Here is a 24,899-nt window from a genome sequence, read left to right as displayed (position 1 = left end):
TGGATGAACTTCAGCAATTGGACATCCCTGTCTGGAGTAAAAATAAAACGGGGAAGGTGGCTCAACCGCGGCTAACAAGGGAAGTTAAGAATAGTGTTAAAACCAAGGAAGAGGCATATAAATTGGCTAGAAAAAGCAACAAACTTGAGGACTGGGAGAAATTTAGAATTCAACAGAGGAGGACTAAGGGTTTAATTAAGAGGGGGAAAATAGAGTATGAGAGGAAGCTTGTAGGGAACATAAAAACTGACTTCAAAAGCTTCTATAAATATGTGAAGAGAAAAAGATTAGTGAAGCCAAACGTAGGTCCCTTGCAGTCGGATTCAGGTGAATTTATAATGGGGAATAAAGAAATGGCAGACCAATTGAACCAATACTTCGGTTCTGTCTTCACGAAGGAAGACACAAATAACCTTCCGAATATACTAGGGGACAGTGGGTCTAGTGAGAAGCAGGAACTGAAGGATATCCTTATTAGGTGGGAAATTGTGTCAGGGAAATTGATGGGATTGAAGGCCGATAAATCCCCGGGGCTTGATAGTCTGCATCCCAGAGTACTTCAGGAAGCGGCCCTAGAAATAGTGGATGCATTGGTGATCATTTTCCAACAGTCCATCGACTCTTGATCAGTTCCTATGGACTGGAGGGTAGCTAATGCAACACCACTTTTTAAAAAAGGAGAGAGAGAGAGAACAGGTAATTATAGACCGGTTAGCCTGACATCAGTAGTGGGGAAAATGTTGGAATCAATCATTAAGGTTGAAATAGCAGCGCATTTGGAAAGCAGTGACAGGATTGGTCCAATTCAGCATGGATTTATGAAAGGGAAATCCTGCTTGACGAATCTTCTGGAATTTTTTGAGGATATAACTTGCAGAGTGGACAAGGGAGAACTAGTGGATGTGGTGTATTTGGACTTTCAAAAGGCTTTTGACAAGGTCCCGCACAAGAGATTGGTGTGCAAACTCAAAACGCATGGTATTGGGGGTAATATATTGACATGGATAGAGAACTGGTTGGTAGACAGGAAGCAGAGAGTCGGGATAAACGGGTCCTTTTCAGAATGGCAGGCAGTGACTAGTGGAGTGCCGCAGGGCTCAGTGCTGGGACCCCAGCTCTTTACAATATACATTAACGATTTAGATGAAGGAATTGAGTGTAATATCTCCAAGTTTGCAGATGACACTAAACTGGGTGACGGTGTGAGCTGTGAGGAGGACGCTAAGAGGCTGCAGGGTGACTTGGACAGGTTAGGTAAGTGGGCAAATGTATGGCAGATGCAGTATAATGTGGATAAATGTGAGGTTATCCATTTTGGGGGCAAAAACACGAAGGCAGAATATTATCTGAATGGGGCAGATTAGGAAAAGGGGAGGTGCAACGAGACCTTGGTGCCATGGTTCATCATTCATTGAAAGTTGGCATACAGGTACAGCAGGCAGTGAAGAAGGCAAATGATATGTTGGCCTTAATAGCTAGGGAATTTGAGTATAGAAGCAGGGAGGTCTTAATGCAGTTGTACAGGGCCTTAATGAGGCCTCACCTGGAATATTGTTTTCAGTTTTGGTCTCCAAATCTGAGGAAAGACGTTCTTGCTATTGAAGGAGTGCAGCGAAGTTTCACCAGACTGATTCCAGGGATGGCTGGACTGACATATGAGGAGAGACTGGATCAACTGGGCCTTTATTCACTGGAGTTTAGAAGGATGAGAGGGGATCTCATAGAAACGTATAAGATTCTGACAGGACTGGACAGATTAGATGCGGGAATAATGTCCCCGATGTTGGGGAAGTCCAGAACCAGAGGACATAGTCTTAGGATAAGGGGTATGCCATTTAGGACTGCGATGAGGAGAAACTTCTTCACTCAGGGAGTTGTTAACCTGTGGAATTCCCTGCCACAGAGAGTTGTTGATGCCAGTTCATTGGATGTATTCAAGAGGGAGTTAAATATGGACCTTACAGCTAAGGGGATCAAGGGGTACGGAGAGAAAGCAGGAAAGGGGTACTGAGTGAATGATTAGCCATGATCTTATTGAATGGCGGTGCAGGCTCGAAGGGTCAAATGGCCTACTCCTACCCCTATTTTCTATGTTTCTATGAACTCCATTTGAGGCGCCAGGAAAACGCACTTCGAGAGTTTTAACCTGAGCCTCATGCGATTGAGTCGACTAAGAACCTTCTCCAGGTTCTGCAGATGCTCGGCTGTGTTCCGACCTGTGACCAAGATGTCGTCCTGGAAGACCACGGTGTTCGAGACCAACTTCAGTAAACTTTCCATGTTTCTCTGGAATATAGCCGCAGCTGATCGGATTCCAAACAGACATCTGTTATAAACAAAAAGACCTTTGTGCGTGTTGATGCAGGTGAGGGCCTTCGATGATTCCTCCAGTTCCTGCGTCATATAGGCTGAAGTCAGATCCAGCTTTGTGAATGTCTTTCTTCCCGCCAGAGTTGCAAAGAGGTCGTCGGCTTCTGGTAGTGGGTATTGGTCCTGCAGGGAGAAACGATTGATAGTTACTTTGTAATCGCCACAGATTCTGACGGTGCCGTCTCCCTTGAGGACTGGGACAATAGGGCTGGCCCACTCGCTGAACTCGATCGGTGAAATGATGCCCTCTTGTTGCAGCCGGTCTAGCTCGATCTCTACGCTTTCTCTCATCATGTACGGTACTGCTCTCGCCATGTGATGGATGGGTCGCGCCCCCGGAGTTAGGTGGATTTGCACTTTTGCTCCTTGGAATTTCCCGATGCCTGGTTCGAACAGCGAAGGAAATTTGTTTAAGACCTAGGCACACGAAGTGTTGTCAGTGGGCGATAGCGCTCGGACGTCGTCCCAGTTCCAGCGTATCTGTCCCAGCCAGCTCCTGCCGAGTAGCGTGGGACCATCGCCTGGTACCACCCAGAGTGTTAGTTTGTGCACTGCTCCATCGTAAGAGACCTTTACGGTAGCACTGCCAATTACAGGAATCAGTTCTTTAGTGTAAGTTCTTAGTCTCGTGCAAACTGGAGTTAAGACTGGCCTTGAGGCCTTGTTGCACAACAACCTTTCGAAAGTCTTTTTGCCCATGATGGACTGGCTTGTGCCCGTGTCCAGCTCCATTGAGATGGGGAGTCCATTTAGTTCAACATTCAGCATTATCGGGGGACAATTTGTGGTGAATGTGTGCACCCCATGTACCTCTGCCTCCTTGGTCTGAGGCTCTGGTTCGTAATGATCCTCCGTGGATCTGTCCTCCTCTGCAACGCGGTGGTTTTCAGGTTTAACAGGCTTAGCAGCTTGCCTACACACTCATTGGAGGTGTCCCATTGTTCCACAGCCTTTGCAAACGTATCCTTTAAATCGGCATGAATGGAAACGATGATCACCCCCACAGCACCAGCAAGGTGTTAATGGTCTTGTATTCATCACCCTTGATGGTGGACTCTGAGACATCTGCGGACGCGTAGCTGCAGGTATGTGTGACCTGCCCTGTACGTTATGATTCGAAAACAACATCACTTTGTTCACAGTACTTGTAGCAGCACTTGCTGAGAGATTTGCTTAGTATTGTCACTGGTGGCCATGAACGCCTGGGCTATCGCTATGGCCTTACTCAAGGTTGGGGTCTCTGCAGTTAAAAGCTTACGAAGTATGGTTTCATGGCCACTGCCAAATACGAAAAAGTCTCTGAGCATGTGCTCCAAATGTCCTTCAAATTCACAATGTCTTGCAAGGCATCTGAGCTTGGCGACATAACTCGCCACTTCCTGGCCTTCAGACCTTTTGTAGGTGTAGAACCGGTACCTCGCCATCAGAACGTTTTCCTTCGGGTTCAGTTGCTCTCGGACCAGTGTGCACAAATCGTCGTACGATTTCTCCGTGGGTTTCGCTGGAGTGAGCAGATTCTTCATGAAGCCATACGTCGGTGCCCCACAGACGGTGAGGAGGATCGCTTTACGTTTGGCAGTGCTCTGTTGCCCGATCTGGCTCGTTGGCCACGAACTATTGGTCGAGTCGCTCCATAAATGTTTCCCAATCATCTCCCTCCGAGAATTTCTCCAGGATGCCCACTGTTCTCTGCATCTTTGGGTTTGTTATCTGTATCTCGTCGCCAGTTTTAGTTTATGGAGAAGGAGTCAGACTGAACACTGTGAGCTCAAAGTAAAGTGTGACCGTAGTCTTTTATTGCAGGTCTCCAGAGTGCCTCTCCAACCTGTGAAGACTCTTTGTATACCTGTGCTCCCAAGGGATTATGGGATCCCTTGGGACTCCAGTGGATGAGCCCTCTGGTGGCTATACAGAGTAAGTACAAGTATACATATATAACATAAAGGTCAATCACCTTGATGTGGGACTGGAGCCCCATACAGATTACGTCGGGCAGGTACGGTAGATTTTTTTGCCCTAATGAACGTTAGTGAACCAGTTGAGTTTTTATGACAATCCAATAGCTTCATGGTCACTTTTTGCTAGCTTTTAAATTATCAGATTTTTAAAAACTTAATTCAAATTCACCAGCTGCCATGGTGAGATTTTAACTCGTGTTCCCTGGATTCTTAGCCCAGCTTCTGCCTAAACCATTACACTTCGTTACCCTATATTCATTGTTTTTATAGAGCACAAGACCTGTGCAAGTGAAGCCAGTTCCTGATGCAGAGACCTGCGAAGTCTATTCCAAACCAAAAGTAAACTTTCTTCGATTTGCTAAGGAGGGCAGCAGGGACAACCTGGAAAACATATTAAAAGCACTTACATACAATGAATGAACGACTTTAAAGGGCAGTGACTGACTGCATTTAGGCAATGTACTCGAGGTCCTTCACCATATTCCAGCATATGTCTTCAGGAGAGGAAAGATAAGAGGGAGGGGGCTAAATTTTATTTTCGGTTTGAGTGCTTCATAATTCTGGTCTGTTTACCAGTATGGACCTTGTATAAATAATATAAAAGCTGTTATTTTTTAGCGCTGTGTGTTTTTTTCTTTTTTCTCCTCCAATTTTCCTTCCAGTTACTTTCCTTATCTCTCCATTACTCAAGCCAGCAGTGGCTTATGCTGTAGTATGGTGATGTTTCTCTGGTATATTGCTCAAATGTGACTTCAATGCCATTCATAATATGAATGCATTTTAAGACGTTTTCCAAGAGATGAGACATTTTAATAAATACAAGTCTTGTTTTCCTTATACGTGAACCTGAACAGTCAGCAGACTATTCACCCACAGGATCCCTCACAGCTGAGCCACACAATGTCGTCACTCAGCATCCACACAAACATGCACTCCCAGAAGGAATCACTTAATAGTGATGAGGAATACAAACTCTACTTTTTCTTGTAATTTTCTATTTGTGGGAAAGGATGAACTGTGATCAACTCTGGCTACAATTGGCTGATTCAGCACTGCCACGTTTTGGAATTTTTGACTGTTTTTTTTTTAAATTCGTAGCCAATCGTTCCAATTCTTTGTCAGATCACAAACGCCAGAGGTCACCTTGCACACGCCAAGGATCACTCTGCGCCAATGCTCTTAGCCAAAAGGCCTAGAGCCACTGCACCGTTCCTGGAAGTACTGCAATACCAGGTTCGTGCCATGGAGGTGGATGGGTCAGGTCCCCCACACACCTCCGTGGAGGTGGATGGGTCAAGCCACCCCACCCACCTCCAAGGAATTTCAGGTGATTCATATTAAGAAATGACGATTAGGTTAAATTTAATTGATTGGCAGCTTGACAGACCAATCCCTTGGCTCAGAGAGAGGGTCAGAGGTCAAGCTTTTTTTCAGCACGTCCAGCTACGAAAGTATTTACATGGTCTGCAAGAGCTGGTCAGATTAGCAAGAGAAAACTTTCTCCTTAAACTGAGTCCTGACCTGTTTCAGAGAAACTACAAGACAAGAACATTTGGCTTTGCTAGCAGGGACATTGTGGCATTCAAAATTGTTATTTTCGATGTTATTTGGTGTGTTATGAAAGAGGTTAAGTTTCACTGTAAATGTTATTCTCTTCGTTGATACATTATTTGTAAAATAACTTGGCTTGTTTATTTACAATTGGCCTTCTATCACTCGAGTATTTATCAGTATGCGCTTTGGAAAGTAGGAGAAACGCACATGGTGGCACGTGCAAGATTACAGTATCTCATTCACATAACAAGGGGTTTTCATTATTATGGTCGTGCTGTCATATCACGAGACATTGGGCAGCAAAGGTAAACTCCCCGTTGTAAGGGGATATAGGATCTGCTTACGGGGGTAGACCGGTCATACTGAACCCGAGAGAATATCTGGTGCAGATCTGAATTTATAGTAAACACGTTACCAGAGCTTAAACCTGGTCTGAATGGCTCAGAACCTACATAGTGTGGCCCATTTATTCACTGAGCCACAGGGAGAGAGTGTTCAATGTAGAAGGAGCTTCAACACTAAGCTTGATTTCGGTGTTCTCAATACAGATATTCATTTCATGAAATGGAATGATACATTCCCTTTGTCTGAATGAACAAAAAATTCATCTAAACTTAAAGTATGCTTGCATGTTCAATCAGATGAACTAAAAGTTAAATGAGCTGTTTAACACCAGAAAATAGGATTTTAAACAGTCTGTTATTATTAAATAAATTGCATAGCAAGCATAATTGTCAGATGCTGTCTAAATTGTGGATCAGAGACAAATGCGATAAGAAATACGTGTGGGTCTGATTAAGATGCAAGAGTGTGTGAGAGAGAATGACTGTTTTTCCAAACTCTCTGTGTTTTCCCAAGTTCTTTGTGATTTCCCCTGACCTGAAATTTCTGTCGTCTTATTGTCTGTCCAACAGATATGCTTAACAGTTTTATGAAGATCAACACATTTAAAACTTTTTATAGTTATTGGCATGTTGTAACTTTTACAATTTGCTCGCTGGTGATGTTTGATGTCTGACAGACCCAGCGCTTTACTTAAGCTGTTCTCAGTATTCAAGCTTTTGCTCAAAGACTGTCAGCGAAAGCATTTAATGAAGTGTTCATTAACTCCTTCAAGAAAAGAGTTGGACAGATATCTGGTTAGGAATGGGATTGAAGGTTATAGGGATAAGTATGGACAGAGACAATTAAATCCTCCATGGAACACTATGGTTTCTGTGCTGCTGTGATCAAAGAACTATTACCTGCCAGCAACTAGCCAGGATTAAATCTTTGAGACCACAGAATGTTACGGCACAAAAAAAGACCATCAGACCCATCAAATGTATGCCGGTGTTTTTATTTAGTTGAGCCATCAAGTCGAATTTCACTCTCCTGCTTGCTCCCCATTTCCTTTAATATTTTTCTTTTTCAACCATCTATCTCAACTTGTAAAATAATTTAGGAACTCTGCTTTAATAATGCTTTGTGGCAGAGGATTCCACCTGCTAACCATTCTTTGTGCAAATCATTTTTTCTAACCATTTATTTCTTCTTGTGATTATCTTAAACTTGCACCATCTCATTACCATCTCACTGACCAATAGAAGCAATCTATCACTATCTAGCGCACGAGAGCAATAGCACTTTGGCAGAATGATCATAGTTTGATGTGGTCAGTTTATAATAGAACTGGGACATTACTGCATTAAAACAAATTTTATATTTGAAATGGAGCAACTTCATTCCAATATATCTGGAACTCTTTCCTCAATAACAAATTCAAGGCCCATTCCTTGTTATAAGTGGGCTATCTGACGAGCAACAGCGATCTCATGAGAACTCTATTATCTGTGCCTCTTGTTAAATAACTGTAGTATATCATGTCATACTTGTGACTATGCTTTGTTTATCTTCATCCCGAGGAATGGTTCATTTCCGTACTTTTGGCACACCATGACGATGTCAAGTATGATGATGTGAGATAGAAGGCTAGTTTGATGAAGTGCAAAGCTACATTTACTCTGCTTCAAGCTCAGCACCTTTAGCTGCAACAGTATAGTATTTGTATCTCCCACATAAGTCATCATTATGATTTCACACACTGTAGGAGCTGGGCTGATACTATCCAAACCTCATTTCACTTCGCCCATCAATCCAGACAGGACTTGAAATCAGCTCCCAGAGATGAAAGGGCATGTGCGATATGAAACCTAGATTTGCCAGCAGTATTTTTACTTTTACAGCCAGTTTTTTTTCCACTATTGCTTTAGCTTTTTTGACCGAAATCCCCAAGTGGCAGCCAAACATTTTGAAGAGATGTGAAAACTGGCTCATAAACCTAAGCATGATTGTACCTTTCAAGTTTAGAATGATTACATTAAAATGAAAGAAAAGTATTATTGTTATGTCAGACAAATGGAGGATACTAAATGAGTTACTGGAATACTATCAATTTAATTCTGAGTGAGGAAGATATTTGTACCAGCTATTAGTACTTTAGGTGTGACTTTATTTGTTAGTTTTATATGCACTTGTGGGATTGAAATAGTATTCAACTGTAATATATTGAATATTCTTTATTCCTCTCCCAAGCCAGTATAAGTAACAGACTGGTCTTTAAATAAACGACAATTCATGTAAAATAACACTTCCTTTATGGTGCTGCAATAGCTAATATCACATAAACTTCTTTGAGATGTTCAGTGCCATTTGCAACTCCCCAGATAATGAAGCAGTCCATGCCCGCATGTAGCAAGACCTGGATGACATTCAGGCTTGGGCTGATAAGTGGCAAGTAACATTTGTGCCACACAAGTGCCAGACAATGACCATCTCCAACCACCACCCCTTGATAGTCAACAGCATTACCATCATCGAATCCCCCACCATCAACATCCTGAGGGGTTACCATTGACCAGAAACTTAACTTTACCAGTCATATAAATACTGTGCCAACAAGAGCAGGTCAGAGGCTGGGTATTCTGCAGCAAGTGTCTCATCTCCTGATTCCCTAAAGCCTTTCCACCATCTACACGGCACAAGTCAGGAGTGTGATGTAATACTCTCCACTTGCCGAGCTGAATGCAGCTCCAACAACACTCAAGAAGCTCGACACCCTCCAGGACAAAGCAGCCCACTTGATTGGCACCCCATCCACCACCTTAAACAGTCACTCCCTCCACCACCGGCACACCTTGGCTGCAGCGTGTACCATCTACAAAATGCACTGCAGCAACTCACCAAGGCTTCTTCGGCAGCACCTCGCAAACCTGTGACCTTCGACCATCTAGAAGGACAAGGGCAACAGGCGCATGGGAACACCATCATCTGCAAGTTCTCCTCCAAGTTCCACACCATCCTGACTTGGAAGTATATCGCCGTTCCTTAATTGTCGATTGGTCAAAATCCTGGAACTGTCCATAACAACACTGTGGGAGTACCTTCACCACAAGGACTGCAGTGGTTCAAGGAGGCGGCTCACCACTACCTTCTCAAGGGCAATTAGGGATGGGCAATAAAAGCTAGCCTTGCCAGCGGTGCACACATCCCATGAATGAATTTCGAAAAATCACAAGGCAGTCTATATTTAATTTTAAGCAGACCAAAAATTGAACTTTACATTGCATTTAGAATAGGTCTGTCTGCCATTTTACTTGTTATCCAAACAGAACATTGAGCTGAAAATGGCACTCATGAGTTAGGTCGTTATGGAATAAACTTGATATTCCAGTGCTCATAGTGTGTCCTCTTCATAATATTTGTGATTATAGGTTGAGCGTCCGAAATCCAGAGTTCTGAAATTAGGAATGTTCCGGAATCTGGACACTGGGCCCATCCGTGGTGGTGTCGTCCGGAAACCGAAAAATGTTCCGGAATCCAGACTCCCGACCGCCCGACCTCTCTGCGCCTCAACCCCCTACCTCCCCCCGCATGACCTCCTGACCTCCCCCCCCCCCCCCCCCGCTTCGGCCGCCCGACACCCCCATTCCCCCCCCCCCCCCCACCTTGGCTGCCTGACCTCCCCAGGCCTCGGCCCCCCGCCTGAGCTGCTCGAACTCCAACCTCACCTGACCTCCGGCCACCAGACCCCCCAACCCCCCTGCCTACCTTGGCCCGGGCGTTTGCAAATTCGGGAGGTTGGAAAGACGTTCCGAAATCTGGAAATACCTGCAAATCCGAAACGGCCTCAGTCCCGAGATTTCCGGATTTCGGATGCTCCACCTGTACTAATTACTGCTGGGATGATTTTTATTACAATTAAGGGTAAAGAGTTCAGAATACAATCAATTGCGATATCATCATCATGCTTGTAATCAGAAAATTATTAAGCATTAGTAAGTAATATATAACAGGTATAATGTTGAAAAACAAACTGTCCCATAAGTCTGTTTTCAAGTGTATGCATACTTTTTAAAGCTCTTCGACAGTCTATGAATGAGGAATATAGGATGGCATTGACTAAAATTTTTGTGATTGAAGTATTTTCGTCCCCATGCTACTGTCGAGATCAGTAAATTGGAGCACCAGGGCTCAAAGACAAGAGGGTGGTAGGTTTTGGATCTGCACTCACATTTTCACATACCTGTACCATGGATTCCCAATCTCAGTCCAATAATGGTCGGAGGAGTGGAGTGCACTTCCCCTACAGCAGCCTAACTAGTTTGAAAAAGGTGTCAAGCCCAACCTGGTGTCTGAGAGCGATCGAGTGAGTGAGCTAGCGTAAAATGGGGAATCAAAGGGTAAAAGGGAGAAAATAAAACAATGAAGTCTAGTTCCATTTCTGCAGTAAAGATCTTTTAATGAAATGTTGTTAATGTATTCCTTAATTATTGTGAATTAAAGAACTACTTAATTATTCATTATGTTCTGTAATTTGATTTTACACTATTCAGAATTGCAGATGTTATATATTGTACCAGAGAATTTCATGTTTGGTTTTGAGCAGGTGGCACAGTGCCAATTTATATTTAAGCCCTAAATAGTTTCTAATCAAGATCATGTCATAATCCATTAAGGCTGTCATGAATCGTAACCTTTTTATTAAAAACATTTATTTAAAGATTTTCTTAAGTCAAAATAAGTTTCAAATTATTGAAACCAAAACAATAAAGGGGGGAAAAATTGTCATATCAACAATTCCAAAAATGATGATGACATTCATGCTTACAAAACATCCAGTATTGGCAATACAAACATGAGATGGCATCGAAAGCAAATTTATTCTCAAATAAATAAGGTCTTCTGCACCACAAGGACCTGAAGAAGTGCCCAAGCAAATTTGAGTCAAGATATGCCTGAGAATGATGGGTTTTAACCATTTCCAAAATTAGTATTCTCTGACATCTAACATTACTTATTTTATTTGTGTTGATATATATTGTCATTATTTAACAGGAAAGCCATTTGTCCAGTTAATTACCATCTGAGAACTTTAAAAAAAATATTCTACCAAATAGTACTCTGGATGGGAGAAGAGGGAAACTAACCAAATTATTCCATGTTTGTGAAGCAAACCCACAGGAAGGACATCTCTTCCTTCAGCAACAACAACAACTTGCATTTATATAGCGCCTTTAACATAGTAAAACGTCCCAATGCTCTTTACAGGAGGACGTTACAGAGCTAGGGAGGGGCAAGGCCATGGAAGGATTTGAAAACAAGGATGAGAATTTTAAAGTTGAGGCATTGCCGGACCGGAAGCCAATGTACAGAAGAGACCTATAAATCAAGATGAACGCAAATGGAGGAAACAAATTCAGAGACTAATGAAGGGAACCTAATGAATAAGTACTTGTCCACAGTTAACAACTTCTTTTGTACATATGGCAATGTTATATATAGGCAAGATTGATGTCCCAAAGTGCTTCTGAGTGTAGCACTTGCTTTGTCAACCTTTACCAACTAATTGATGAATGTGTTTATCAGTTCATTTTTGCTTACTGCAAAGTAGAACTAGTGTGTTGTTTGGTGCTGTTAATAGACATTTTACATTTTGGTAGAGCAAAACAAAAAAAGCTGGCTGGTCAGCATCTTAAAAGAAAGACTTTTTCCAGATGCTGACTATTTGCTATGTATTTCCAGCATTCATGATTTTTCTCTAACATTTTACTGTTGCTGGTGTATAAGTAGCACTTTCATATATGGTGATAGTTCTCTCAATATATAGGCATAATATCTATAGTGGTAAGAGTTATGTGCCAACAAATTGCTGTTGGTGATATTCGTCAACAAATGCTGAACGTTTTCATATGAAATTCCTCTTTATTTTAACAGGGGCACTAACCCATTTAAAATGAGTTGATGCTTGCATTAAAGTAATGGACAAAGGAATGTTCTGTGACATTAAACATTTTTTGACTAATGTTGGTGATAATTTTGAGGTTATAATACTTTACCTATGTGATGATTGTAAAATTGAGGAGCAACTTCTACATTAGATTTTACGGTAGCTGTAGCCCTGGATTTGCCTTGTGGTTATTCACATGTGCAATTGCTTTTCAGATTATGGTATTTAAAAGTGACATCATTTTTAAGCATATAGATTTTCTGAAAGGAAGTTTTGTTCGTGGCATGCAATCCATTAATGGGAAAAACAGTTTTATAAGGCAGCCATTAAATATATGTGAATGAGGAGAGAATTAACTGTTTTCAGTTTCTTTGGATTTATTGCTTCTGCGCCTGCTAATCCATTTCCTTTTTTTTTTAAAAACTACATCCTTGGCACAGAGCTATACAATTGGAGGTTTGAACTAAATGCTTCCAGGACAACATAAATGATCGTGCTAGTTTGCACTGTAGCTTTGCAAGGTAACATCTGTGTGATATTCTATTTGTAGAGTATGTATAGAAAGTACAATTCATTATAACAAAATTTGAATGAGCTATTACAGTAAGATGGGCAACAAAGTCAGATCCTTGTTAAAACTGAAGTGTCTGACAAGGGAAGAAAAAGTCCATTGATATAATGGAGCTGATATACCTTATTTCTACACTAAAGGCCACAGTTCTAACATGATTAGTTTGGAAGATGTATGCTTCTTGGTTGCTGACATTAAGGACTAGAAGCATGAATTCTGGTAAGTATAGTGCACAACTGATATATGTTCTTTGATACTGGTTCTTGCCACTCACAGAGCCATAAATTGGAGTGAAGAGTGACATATATTTTCTTTTAAATAACTGTTGTTTTCCACAATGTTTTTTTAATAGTGAACAGTTACGTGTGTGAATTTTTATATCTGCCTTATCACAGTAAAATAGAATAATATCACAGCTTTGTGAAAGTTCCATTCCTGTGAGCAGTAACTTTGGTAGCATGGATTTGATTGGAATTGATTTGATCATGGCTTCACTCACCTATCTTTGGAAACCATTAATTCAGATTGTCATAAGGATGTCATTATCCATATATATACATTATAGAGTACATATACACTACAGCTGTGTATGAAGTGGTTTCATTACACATCAGCATTCATTTATAGTGTAAATGCAGCCTAAATCTAGAATTAATGTTTGACATGGGAGCAAACAGGAATGAAACTTTTTGCGGGAGCAGGTTTAAGTCCACTTCACTACAGAGTCCCAGTTTGAACCTTAACATCCTATTTACCCAAGAAAGAAAGACAGATTTGCATTTATATAATTACCTTACACGACCACCGGATGTCTCAAGGTGCTTTACAGCCAATGAAATACTTTTGGAGTGTAGTCACTGTTGTAATGTGGGAAACGCAGCAGGCAATTTGCTCACAGCATGCTCCCACAAACTGCAATACAGTGCCCTACACAAGTTTAGTGTTGGTGTGAAGTCAAAACTGCTTTACGCCAATAGTAAACTTATAATATGAATGCACCCATAAACATCATGCTGTTTGAGATTGGGTGGTGCAGCGGACTAAGACTTATTACTTAGACTTGAATTTAGCCCAGATTGATGGAATGAAGGTCTCCTTTTCTGGCTGTAAAGGTGCTAATTGAATTGAGTCTCGAGTAAGCATGAGTTCACAGCACATACTGTCCATAATTCAGCACTAATTGGCACTAAATTGGCAATTTTATTCAGAGAGGCCAGAAGGATGGCTGGGGTGGGCAATAATAAATTCACACTAGTGCCGGCAGCGCACACATAAATGTTAATGAGGCTCGAGACCCTATTTCAGGTTGGCCCTGGGCCTCTCAGTTGGAGCACACCTTACGCAGCAGATGAATTTCTACCCATTTTATTCTGCATCTGTCTTATGTCATGCCTGACATTTATACTGATAAATTGAAAAAAACTGTTCCATTCCCCAGTATAAGAATTCACTAATTATATAGAATCATTTTGCCATCACTTTTTTGTTAATTTTTAAAACAAGAACATACCTGTACTTTATTTAAACAATATGTTCATCAAGGTAACTGAGCGTAACATTAAGCCTGATCGTTCAAACAGTTTAAATGAGATAAATTAATACACTCAAATTAATACACTCAAAACGACTGCTAAAGTACTGAAGATTACTGTTCTACCTTCAAAGTGCTGAATTTAGCTCCTGAAATTCTATGGGCCACAATCCGAGCATTTGTGATGGGATTATGCTCGCTGGTGACCTCCAGCACTGATCCTTCTTGGAAAAAATACCTTATTAGCATGGGGCCAACAGGCACACGCACGATTGAGGTATCATCTCAACTGCCAACATTGCCCCACAGTCTGAAAATTCTGGTGCAACTTGTCTATTTCAGGACGGTTGGGTACTGAATCTCCCCGCAGAAAACACTTGGGTGCCCTCCCGTAGCTATCGTAGCGCCCTTTGTAATTGGGCTGGATTCTTCAGGCCACAATCCCAGTCTGAATCTCTCTCCCTGCCCCCAAGTGAGGCCCCTTCTGTTCTTCAATAGGCAAACATGCTTCTTTTTCCTTGGCATACCAGCGTCCAAAATTACACCAGGTCCTGTGAGCCAGGTTGCAGGAACTTAGAGAGAGTTCCCTCCCTTTTAGTTTGATGTAAGGACAAGCAGAGACTCCATCCCAGAAACTTTGCCTTGTGGCTGAGATCCTGTGTATCTGGGTCTCAGCGAAGTTTTCAGTAATTCCAGTAGACTCTCACTGAAGTAACAGTGACAGGCCATCTGAATCGCTGAGGAATTTTGGCTTCATAGAGATAGAAAATAAGACTCCGTTAAAGCTCATTTGGATAATGGCAGATCGCATTTTCTTAACTAGATTCAACTTAAAGGTAAATGCTAACTACTAATGGATTGAAAAAAAACAATTGGGAGCAAGTGCTATTTTCAATACTTATAAAAACCTAACACTTGAGCTACAAGTCAAAGTGGAATCGGGATTTAATAGCACCGTGGGATCATAGAAATACATAAGTTACAATACAAAAATAGTCCACCCAGCCCAATCAGATGCACGATTAAATGTAAGAGATCATCCTCCACGGGAGCAACAGTTCTAATCACATTTACTGCTCACATATCCCTTCAGCCCCTTTTCCATCATCCACCTATCCAAACTAATCGCAAATGTTGACATAGTTTCTGTCTCAAGCACTAACCCAGGAAGTGAATTCCACAGCCTCACAAGAAATTTCTCCTGCCCTCATCACTTAGGTTCATCAGTGCCTCTTGTCCTGTTGAGATAAAACCTAAAATCCTATCGGCTTTTTCTACAGCTGTATCAACCTGAGGTGCTGCCTTTAATGTTCTATAAACATGTATCTCTGCAAATCCCTCTGTTCTTCCACAGCACCGAGCTTGCTTCCATTCACAATATAATTACTGTATAATGTTTTTGCAAGATCATGCAGTATCTCACACTTACTGACATTTTAGCTCAATTCCCCATCTTATCAATATCCCTTTGTATTTTCTTTTGGTCTCCTAAAGAATTCACTATACCTCATATTTTGGTATCATCTGCAAATTTCGCCACCCTCCCTCAAGGCCTTTATCCAAATCATTGACATAAATATTGCACATAAGTGGCCCAGAACTGAACCCTGAGGGACACCACGACCCACTTCCAACCAAACTGCCCTTAACTCCTACTTTCTGTTTTCTCCTTTCTAACCAATTTTAAAAAATGTAACTTTTATTCATGTTAAGTAAGTGAGACATCTGGTTTATAGGGGCCGAAATTGCCCCTTTTTATAGCCCCGTTAGCGCCTCGAGTGGGTACTAATGGGGCGCAATTAGGTTTTAGCCCGGGCAAGGGGGGTGATTGTGCCTCCAGGGAAATTGCCCTAGAAGTTTGGTGGGTGATGTGTCGGCAGCGCAACGTCCTGCGATTTGCGCCCTGGGCCGACACTCGCATGGCGATGACGTCATCACCGTGCGCGCAACCCCTTTGCGCCCTGTGGGGCTGGCATCAGTGGATGTCACCGCCAGCTTCATGAGGCACAAAGCTAACGGACATCCACTGCCCCTTAAAGGGGAGGCCTTTTATGCTGGCCCGACAATGACGGCCCTCACATCGACCGGACCACCATCATGCAGCCCATCTCTGTGTTATGGGTGCCGGGCTGCTGGCCCGGTCGATTGCTTCCCTGGTTTCCCAGTGGCAGCCACCAAAGGTCTTGCCGAATGTGCAGCGGCCCTCCCCTTTAACGTTTCAGGTCTCTGACCCTTCATCACAACTTCGACAGAGTTCTATTGAAGGGTCACAGACCTGAAAACTTAACTCTGTTTCTCTCCACAGATGCTGCCTGACCTGCTGAGATTTCCAGCATTTTCTGTTTTTATTTATGGCTTCTACTATGTTGTTTGCAAAATCTCATCAGTTGCCATAATATCTGCACATATTACAGGCACATGTACTGTAATCTAATAGAGGTGAAATATTTTTCCAACATTTCCCCATCATCCATAACTTGGACCAACTTTTATTCCCATATGGAAAAAAGCAGTTAGCAACAAGGTGCACAACTGTAATTGTCAAATCATTTGGCATAAATTGAGATATCTATTTTTAGTTTTCAGAGTTTGAAACTTGGGAGCAAGAAGGGATCAACAGCATTCTCCAGACATGACGCACCAAGTGGTTTGAGCCATCTAAGTGGAGGGAGCATGTCCTCTGCTGAAAAGGGGACATATATATTATGATGACAGTATAGTATAGAATTAGGCAGTCCCTCGTATTGAGGATGACCTGTTTCTACACCAAAAATGGATGAGTTCACAGCTGTTTCAATGAGGGACCTAACATTCTAGATCCCGAACTACATACTGAATGATGATAGTGGGGCACTTAGCATTCCGAACAAAGAATGGGGGGAAAACTGCCAGGTTTCTCAATCCTAGTACTATCTGGTGACTCCTCCTGGAAGTTTGGCTTGGATGTAAGCATTCACTTGCTACTTCAGACTGAGGGCTGCCTGCTTTCCATAGAGCCTTACTCCAACAGGAGTCACAAGAACGGGATGAACATAAGAACATAAGAAATAGGAGCAGGAGTAGACCATACGGCCCCTCGAGCCTGCTCCACCATTTAATAAGATCATGGCTGATCCGATCATGGACTCAGCTCCACTTCCCTGCCCGCTCTCCATAACCCCTTATTCCCTTATCGTTTAAGAAATTGTCTATTTCTGTCGTAAATTTATTCAATGACCCAGCTTCCAGAGCTCTCTGAGGCAGCGAATTCCACAGATCCACAACGCTCTGAGAGAAGAAATTTCTCATCTCAGTTTTAAATGGGCGGTCCCTTATTCTAAGATTATGCCCTCTAGTTCTAGTCTCCCCCACCAGTGGAAACAACCTCTCTGCATCCACCTTGTCAAGCCCCCTCATAATCTTATGCATTTCGATAAGATCACCTCTCATTCTTCTGAATTCCAATGAGTAGAGGTCCAACCTACTCAACCTTTTCTCAGAAGTCAACCCCCTCATCTCTGGAATCAACCTTGTGAACCTTCTCTGAACTGCCTCCAAAGCAAGTATATCCTTTCGTAAATATGGAAACCAAAGCTGCACACAGTATTCCAGGTGTGGCCTCACTAATACCCTGTACAACTGTAGCGAGAAGGTTGAGGGGAGAAAAATTGACACAAAACGGGTGGTGTTGTGGCACACTATGTTGGAGTACTAACATATACTGTGCATGTACTTGTGGGATGTGGGTATGTCGCCACAGGAATAAAGGTAGAGTCACTTCTCAAATCAATTTTAGAGTGGCATAGACTGATACCTGGGCAGATGCTGGAGACTTACTGATTTTTCTACATTTGACTAGTCTGCTGACACTCGCTGTCAAGGCTCATGATTAAGTAATGGCCGCTTGAATGATGTAATTTGGCTGCCTGTGGAACTTTACCCCAGAGAGGACTCAATGGGATCGAAATTGTCCTGCGTGGTCAATTTGAATGATCTGATCTTTTAGCGCGGAATTCGCCTCTTTGAATAAAAAAAATGTTGTTTGCGGTAACGAGGCGTTGCGCAGCGCTCGCAGAGCGTGTTAGCATGACGCTCAGCGCCATGCTGACATGTCACAATGTCCCTCCCCTTTTAAAGGGGAGGGTCGCTGTGAGCTCTGCAGGCACTTTAGTGGCGGCCACCAGGGAGGATGTGGGCTACGTGTTGGTGGCCCTGGTATGGTTGCTATTGTCTGGCTGACAGAAAAAGGATGGTGGCCACCATACTACCACCTCCCCTTTAAGGGTGGCAGGGGCGTCCCAGCCGTCGGTGGCATCTCCCCCGCCGACTTCGCGTCCTGCGGGGCAGTTTCCCTCACTGGGCGCTAAGGGTTGGCGTGCATGGCGATTGCGTAATTGCCGTGCGTGCACCACGCCAGTGCGCTAATCACAGGGCATAGCGCAAGCCACTTTTCGCTGGCAGAGCCGCGGGGCAGTTCCGGAGGTCGGGGGGTGCTCTGTCCGCCGTGCCTAAGCGAAAACCCTTTAGCGTCACCCAGGGGCGCTAACGGGCCTTTCTGAGAGGGCCAATTTTGACCCCAATGCCTCTGAACTGAAGGGGTGAAGAAAACTTGGCGAGCGCTAGAAAAATGGTAATTTTTAAATAAGGTCTACTAATTCTTAAAGTACAAAGAACATTATAGGGTTAAAACAGTCTATTTAAAAAAAAAAAATTCTTCGCTAGACCTGGCAGGATGTGCCAATGATGTCATGATGGAAAACCCAATCGGTGCAATTTTAAACCTCTCTCCAAACAGTTCAACCAAATTTTTGTACTGGAAATCATTTGTGAGTGTGTTTATTCTAGACTGTCTAAACATGTCACAGTACTGAGAACTAAGTATAACTGACTTAATAGTGACGTCAAGGAGGGTAAAACAGAAGGATGGATAGTTTTAATTAGTAGAGATTGACTCCTTCATTCCTAGTAACTCATGAAAAAATCCATTTATAAATGAGTCTAAAATTAACAAGCTGGGTTCTCAGCACTCTTGTTACTGTTTTACATTTATAAGTGGATCATTACTTAAGACAATGGAAGTTGCACTGTTTGTTTTGGTAACCTTAGAAATGACCTTGATTGTGAGCCACAGCTTCCCTTTTTAGCTACATTAAAGCCTGGTCCAGAAATGCAAACACTAATTTCATGCCAATCACCATTCACTCCTTAAAGAAGGTCAACATATTCATTTTTTCCTGCTGGCGTCTAAAGTAAGTAATTACAAGAAGCTTTTTTTTGTTTTTCTTTTCAAAAGTGGAGGGTGTAAGAGACAGCAGAGTGAAGCCCTGTTAGAAGATCATTCTTATAGTCAAGTGTTCTTAATGTAGTGCTTTAACTACTGGAAAAGCAGGATAAAGGGACTAATGTGTTAAAACCATTTTTAGAAATGGGATGTTTTTAAAACTTTAGGACAAGCCTGCCTTCAATGTATCTCAAAATTAACATATTAAAATCTTGCTTATAGCGCGTATTTCCTGCAAATGTAAAATTTACTTCGACTAATGTCATTGTCAGCTGATGAAGGTTGAATTTAAAGGGACCATCATAACCAAAATAGTTTTGCTTGACATTCTTGTCTCTGCTTTGATTTCATTTGTTTGAGAGCTGCTGACTCTGACTTTACCCTTCCCCTTTGATGACTTCTCAGTGGGCCAAATAATTTAACACGGTAAACCACTGTGAACGATAATTGGGACATTGACTGATGTGCTGTGCCTATAGAGGAGAATAGCTGGAGGTATGTGTTACATTTTGGGGGGTTTATTCTAGATAGTTTCCTTGATGCAGCACCTCATTCCACTCAGATGAGCCTTTTCTCTCTCTGATCTGGAGTGTGCTTTTACCTGCCCGATATCTGGGTAATTTATACCAAGTCCAGGAGATGCATAGAAAAGTCTTGTCACTGTGTATTTTAGTGGTGTGGTTTTATTACCTGGCCTCACATGATATTCCTTGACTTCATAAGGTGGTAGAATAGATACTCTACTGGATGATGGCTTCGGCTATAAACTGCCAAACAAATTTATTAAACAGTAGTAAATAATACAATGCCACTGCAGATGTACAGTAGCCACAGGCTTAACTATCCCTCCTCAGAATATAGAAAATTACATATTGTAATGTCTGTTGTGCTAAACCTCAAGCTAAACTGGACCTGGTATAGGTCCCTGGCTATATAAAAAAAAATAGAAGCTGGAAATCGGAACTGGAAACAGAAATAGAAAATGATGAAAACAGTTATCATGTCAGTCAGCATCTATAAAGGTTACATTAATGTTTCAGATGTAGACCTTTCCTTTGTTCTGATGAAAGGACTGTGCCTGAAATGTTAACTTACCTGTTTCTCCATGGATACTGATTGGCCTGTTAAGTGTCACCAATATTTTCTGTTTTTGTCCCTCATCTGTGGCATCTGTCTCTGATGGTTTCAGAGATGGTGCCTGTAATGGTACTTAAGGACTACGCAATTGGGACAATTGGCTGAGATTTACTTCCAAAATTTGACTGGGTCAAAGTAAATGTAAACATCCATTTCTTAACCTCAAAAATAGCTATCAATCGGGCATATATTCAAACAAAACCCACATTTGGCTATATTTGAATTGAATGGCTTGGCTCCTTTATATACTTGTAACATACATAATGTTTGTTCTTGGCCTATTATTTATCAAAACAAGCTGAGCCATTTTCTGAGAATAATCTGACATGTAACGCCTTAACTACCATCACAGACACCACCTCTCAGCCACAAAACTCGAACGGTCTCTGACGTGTGATGCAAATGTATTTCAGTCTGGCCAACAGTCAGGGAGCCACAGTTACTTTTAGTCTTTCTGTGTTACAGAAGAAAGAAAATGAACCTGGTTCCTGCCCTTGACAACTGTTCAATGACTTCTGCTGCAAGTACATGCGTCAATGTTGGATGAGGTCAGGATTAGGCTTAGCTGTGTTAATGCCCAGAGTTGGGTAACCTTGCAGCACTTGCTTGACCGAGATATGAAGGCTGCCACTGCTTGTGGAAACTCAGCTAGGTTGACTGATCGTAGACTTTTATGTATGGCAGCCTTTATTTGCTTAGGGTTTGTACAAAAGATGCCCTCATGGAGTTGCCCTTCCTTTCTCCTTTTCTTACTTACAAGGTCTTGTTTTCAAATTACCAAATATCTTAATACTGAATTATTGGCATATTCATAAAATTGTAAACTACTACTGTGCTTTGATATCTGCTGGTGGGAGGGGGGAAGGGAGTTACAATAACTTGGAAAGAAAGCAATGGTGCAGATAACCAGCTGTTACAGTTTCCTTTCTTGACAAATTTAGTGGATGAATGCTGCTTTTTCCATAGGAAACTTAAATGGATAGTAACATGTTACTGCTGCTTTTCCAAAGTACAAATAAAAGATGTTTGACGTGCTATGCCTTTCCTTCGTCTGTGTAATTTTGTAAAATTTAGTACCCTCCAGAATTATAAAATGTATTTCCTGCTTACATGACCCACCACCCCATTTGTAGAGCATATGACATTAGAAACCACACCATATATTTTCCGACCTAACCCTCTATTACTTTCACTTAATGACAGACTAACATCCCTCATTTGCAAAATAAATGGCACCAGTTAGTCTGCGCTAGCTCATGTATTTTGGATAACATTTCAATGAACTCCAAAACTTGTGAAATTCGACCATAACTTGTAGACTTCTCACCACATTAATGTGAAGAATTGGCCAGTTCCCTATCTAATGACAGACTGCTCTCATTCCTCTGTATCTTCTTGTTAACAAACTGTGCGCGTACAATTTCAAACGGATTAGTCATTAATTTCATATTGTTTTAATTTTATGTTTTGTTAGCTTTAATGAAATTGTTTGACAATAATAATAAACACAATATGGAATGTGAAAGTTGAATTCAGATTACTTGTAAAACAGGAAAAGCAAAGTATTTTTATTGTATTGTGTGACCAAAGCTTAGCTGAAAACTGGAGTAGTCCAGTTGGAATATGAGCTTTCCCCACCGGGTCTTTCCAGTGGTCGGTCTTCACAAGTTTGTATTCGTGTTGCCGCCAGCTGAGTGAGACTTGGACTTTTGAATCTGGCGATGCAAGTTGCCCTCAAACCATGTGAAAGCAGTTTTAGTTATCTGACAGAACATACACTTATTGCAGAGTATGATTGAGATGCTGAGAAAAATGGTTGTCATATTTGACTGTCAGTCACTTGCTGAGCCTCCTTGTATTTTAAAAGAGTATTTTAAACACACAATACCAAGCTTTTGTGACGAAGGATAAAGAAAACAATGGGGCAGATTTCCGCCTGTGTAGTCATCTGGTGAGGCAGATTATGCAACCCTTATATAACTTGCTTGATTTTCATTCCATTGAAATCAATGGAATAAAAATCTGACAGGTTCTATAAAGAGCGTGTGATTACTACCCGATGAAAATCTACTCCAACATCAGGAGTTCTTTGTTGTGGTCGGACTTCTGCACTTCTTCAAATATCTTCCTTGTGTGGGTAGTTATTAAGTGGAGGTTGTGGACACAGAGTTGCTAAAACCAAGACCAAAAGGATATTAAAATGATACACTTTTATTTGTTTTAAATAATAACATGCTGGTAAAAAGACTGATGAGAATCTAGGAGGAATTGCTCTGGACAAGATCAGTTGTTGGAAATGTGAACTTGATTAGAAAAGGTGGAAAAAGTTGATGTCACCATGTAAACTTCAAAATAATGACAAACAATCTGGAGTTTTGCCACAATCGGGGCCCTTTTGTAGGAAAATAGTTTCATTAATTTTTAATTTGAATTTAAAGTGCAATAAGTTGTATTCATTATTTTGGCTCCGTTAAACCTCCTGAGTGCTGCTCAGAGGTTTTGACAGACTTTTGTAGAACTTTCAGGTCTGACTGTGTAGTGGAGGCCTGTAGGCCTCATTGTGGGCTGCAAAGACTTGCTTGGCAGGGTTCAACCTGAGAGAGGGCGACATCTCGTACACCTGGTGAGAAGCAGGGCGACACGAAGGAGAAGGTAGGCGCAAGGGAGGCAGCAGCCATGGCTGCACATCAGAGAGAAGGGCATGCAGATGTGCGCAGACCTGCAGCTAGAGAGGGTGGCCAGGAGGAAGATGGCATCAGAAGGAGAGGGATACTGCCCGACCCCCCCCCCCCCCTCCAAATACTGGGAGAGGAGCCATTCCAGCAAGAGCCTCCACAGGAGCCCAAGAATGAGGAGGACCAGGGAGATGGCCAGCAGGCAGCTGCGAGAGGAGGTGGCCAACGCAGATGTGGAGGAAGGAGGCCACACCCTCAAAGAGTCTACAGACCTCAGTTCTCCTTCCTCTAGTTCAGTGATGAGTAATGCCTGCGAAGGCTATGATTTCGGACACAAGTACTCCGGGAGCTCTGCACTGTCCTGCGAGAAGATCTGCAGCCTCAAACAAGGCTCAGGACCACCCTCGCTGGAGACCAAGGTCACCATTGCCTTGAAATTTTACGCCACGGGGTCTGCAGTGGCAGACTGGAAACATCTCCCAATTCTCGGCACATCGGTGCATCTGACAGGTCACAGATGCGCACTGTACAGGAAAAGGGTCCAGTACATCTCCTTCCCGATGACAAGGGACAAACAGGTGGAGCGGCAGGCCAGATTTGCCCGAATGGCAGGCATCCCGAGGGTACAGGGTGCCGCTGACTGCACACACGTTGGGCTGAGGGTGCCACATCATCACCCCGAGATCTTTGTGAACTGCAAAGGCTTCCACTCGCTGAAGGTGCAGCTCATACGTGACCACCAGTGTCGGATCCTGGCAGTTGATGCGAGGTACCCAAGCAGCAGCCATGATTCACTCATTCTGCACCAGACCAGTGTGCCTGTTGTCTTCACCAGGCCAAATCAGGATTGCGGTTGGCTGCTTGGGGACAAGGGATGTCCCCTATCCACTTGGCTGCTCACTCCACTGCGGAACTCCAGGACAGCACCAGAGCATGCATACAATGATGCTCATTGTGCAACTAGATGCATCATCGAGCAGTGCATAGGCATCTTTAACTCTCCTCAACGGGTCTCCATAATCGTTGTGGTCTACTGCATGTTGCACAACCTGTCCATCATGAGGGGACAGCCGCTGGAGGTTGAGCCACCAGTATCACTTGAGGAGGAGGAGGCGCAAAGGGGAGGAGGATCCCTGTCGTCCCAGAGCTAGGAGGCGTCGACCCATCGCAACCCTGGAAGGGAGATGCAGCTACATCTCATAGCTGCTCGCTTCATATAATCCCATCCACACATGACTCTTCAGGTCCCACTTTCAATGGCCATAGCAATGACTGCCTTAACGCAGAATTGCCCATTGCCCATTGCCAAATGAAACACCTGGCCAGAAATATGTGCCAAAAATAAAGATTTATCCAATTATCCAAAATCACTTCAAAAACAGAACATAAAGAACAATACAGGTTGAGCGTCTGAAATCCGGAAACCTCGGGACCGAGGCCGTTCCGGATTGCAGATATTTCCGGATTTTGGAACGTCTTTGCCTGGGCCGAAGGTAGGGGAGTTCGGGCAGGTGGGATAAAGCGGGGGGTGGGGAAGCAAGGTCAGGCCACCGAGGGCCGGGGCGAGGTCGGGCC

General features: G+C 42.7%; 2 protein-coding genes across 10 annotated transcripts in view; one reads left to right on the top strand and one right to left on the bottom strand.

Annotated features, from left to right (window-relative positions):
• cmss1 (cms1 ribosomal small subunit homolog) overlaps positions 1–24,899 on the top strand; it is a 362,453-nt gene that overhangs the window by 211,605 nt on the left and 125,949 nt on the right. Inside the window, exons 2-3 of one of the 6 annotated variants that reach the window (XM_070893712.1) lie at positions 11,472–11,651; positions 12,591–12,671. The exons of 4 other annotated variants lie outside the window; for them this stretch is intronic. In XM_070893712.1, coding sequence (XP_070749813.1) covers positions 12,638–12,671 — 34 coding nt within the window. In that variant the 5' untranslated portion in view covers positions 11,472–11,651; positions 12,591–12,637. The remainder of the gene's footprint in view (positions 1–11,471; positions 11,652–12,590; positions 12,672–24,899) is intronic. One more of the 6 variants, XM_070893713.1, reaches the window with a different exon arrangement.
• The window catches only part of filip1l (filamin A interacting protein 1-like), a 293,850-nt gene that overhangs the window by 197,369 nt on the left and 71,582 nt on the right, over positions 1–24,899 (bottom strand). The gene's annotated exons all lie outside the window — the stretch shown is intronic.

Source organism: Pristiophorus japonicus, chromosome 11 (genome assembly GCF_044704955.1).
Source record: "Pristiophorus japonicus isolate sPriJap1 chromosome 11, sPriJap1.hap1, whole genome shotgun sequence".
NCBI classification, from domain to species: Eukaryota; Metazoa; Chordata; class Chondrichthyes; family Pristiophoridae; genus Pristiophorus; species Pristiophorus japonicus.
The sequence above is the reverse complement of the archived record's forward strand: the minus strand, read 5'-3'. Positions and strand labels throughout refer to the sequence as shown.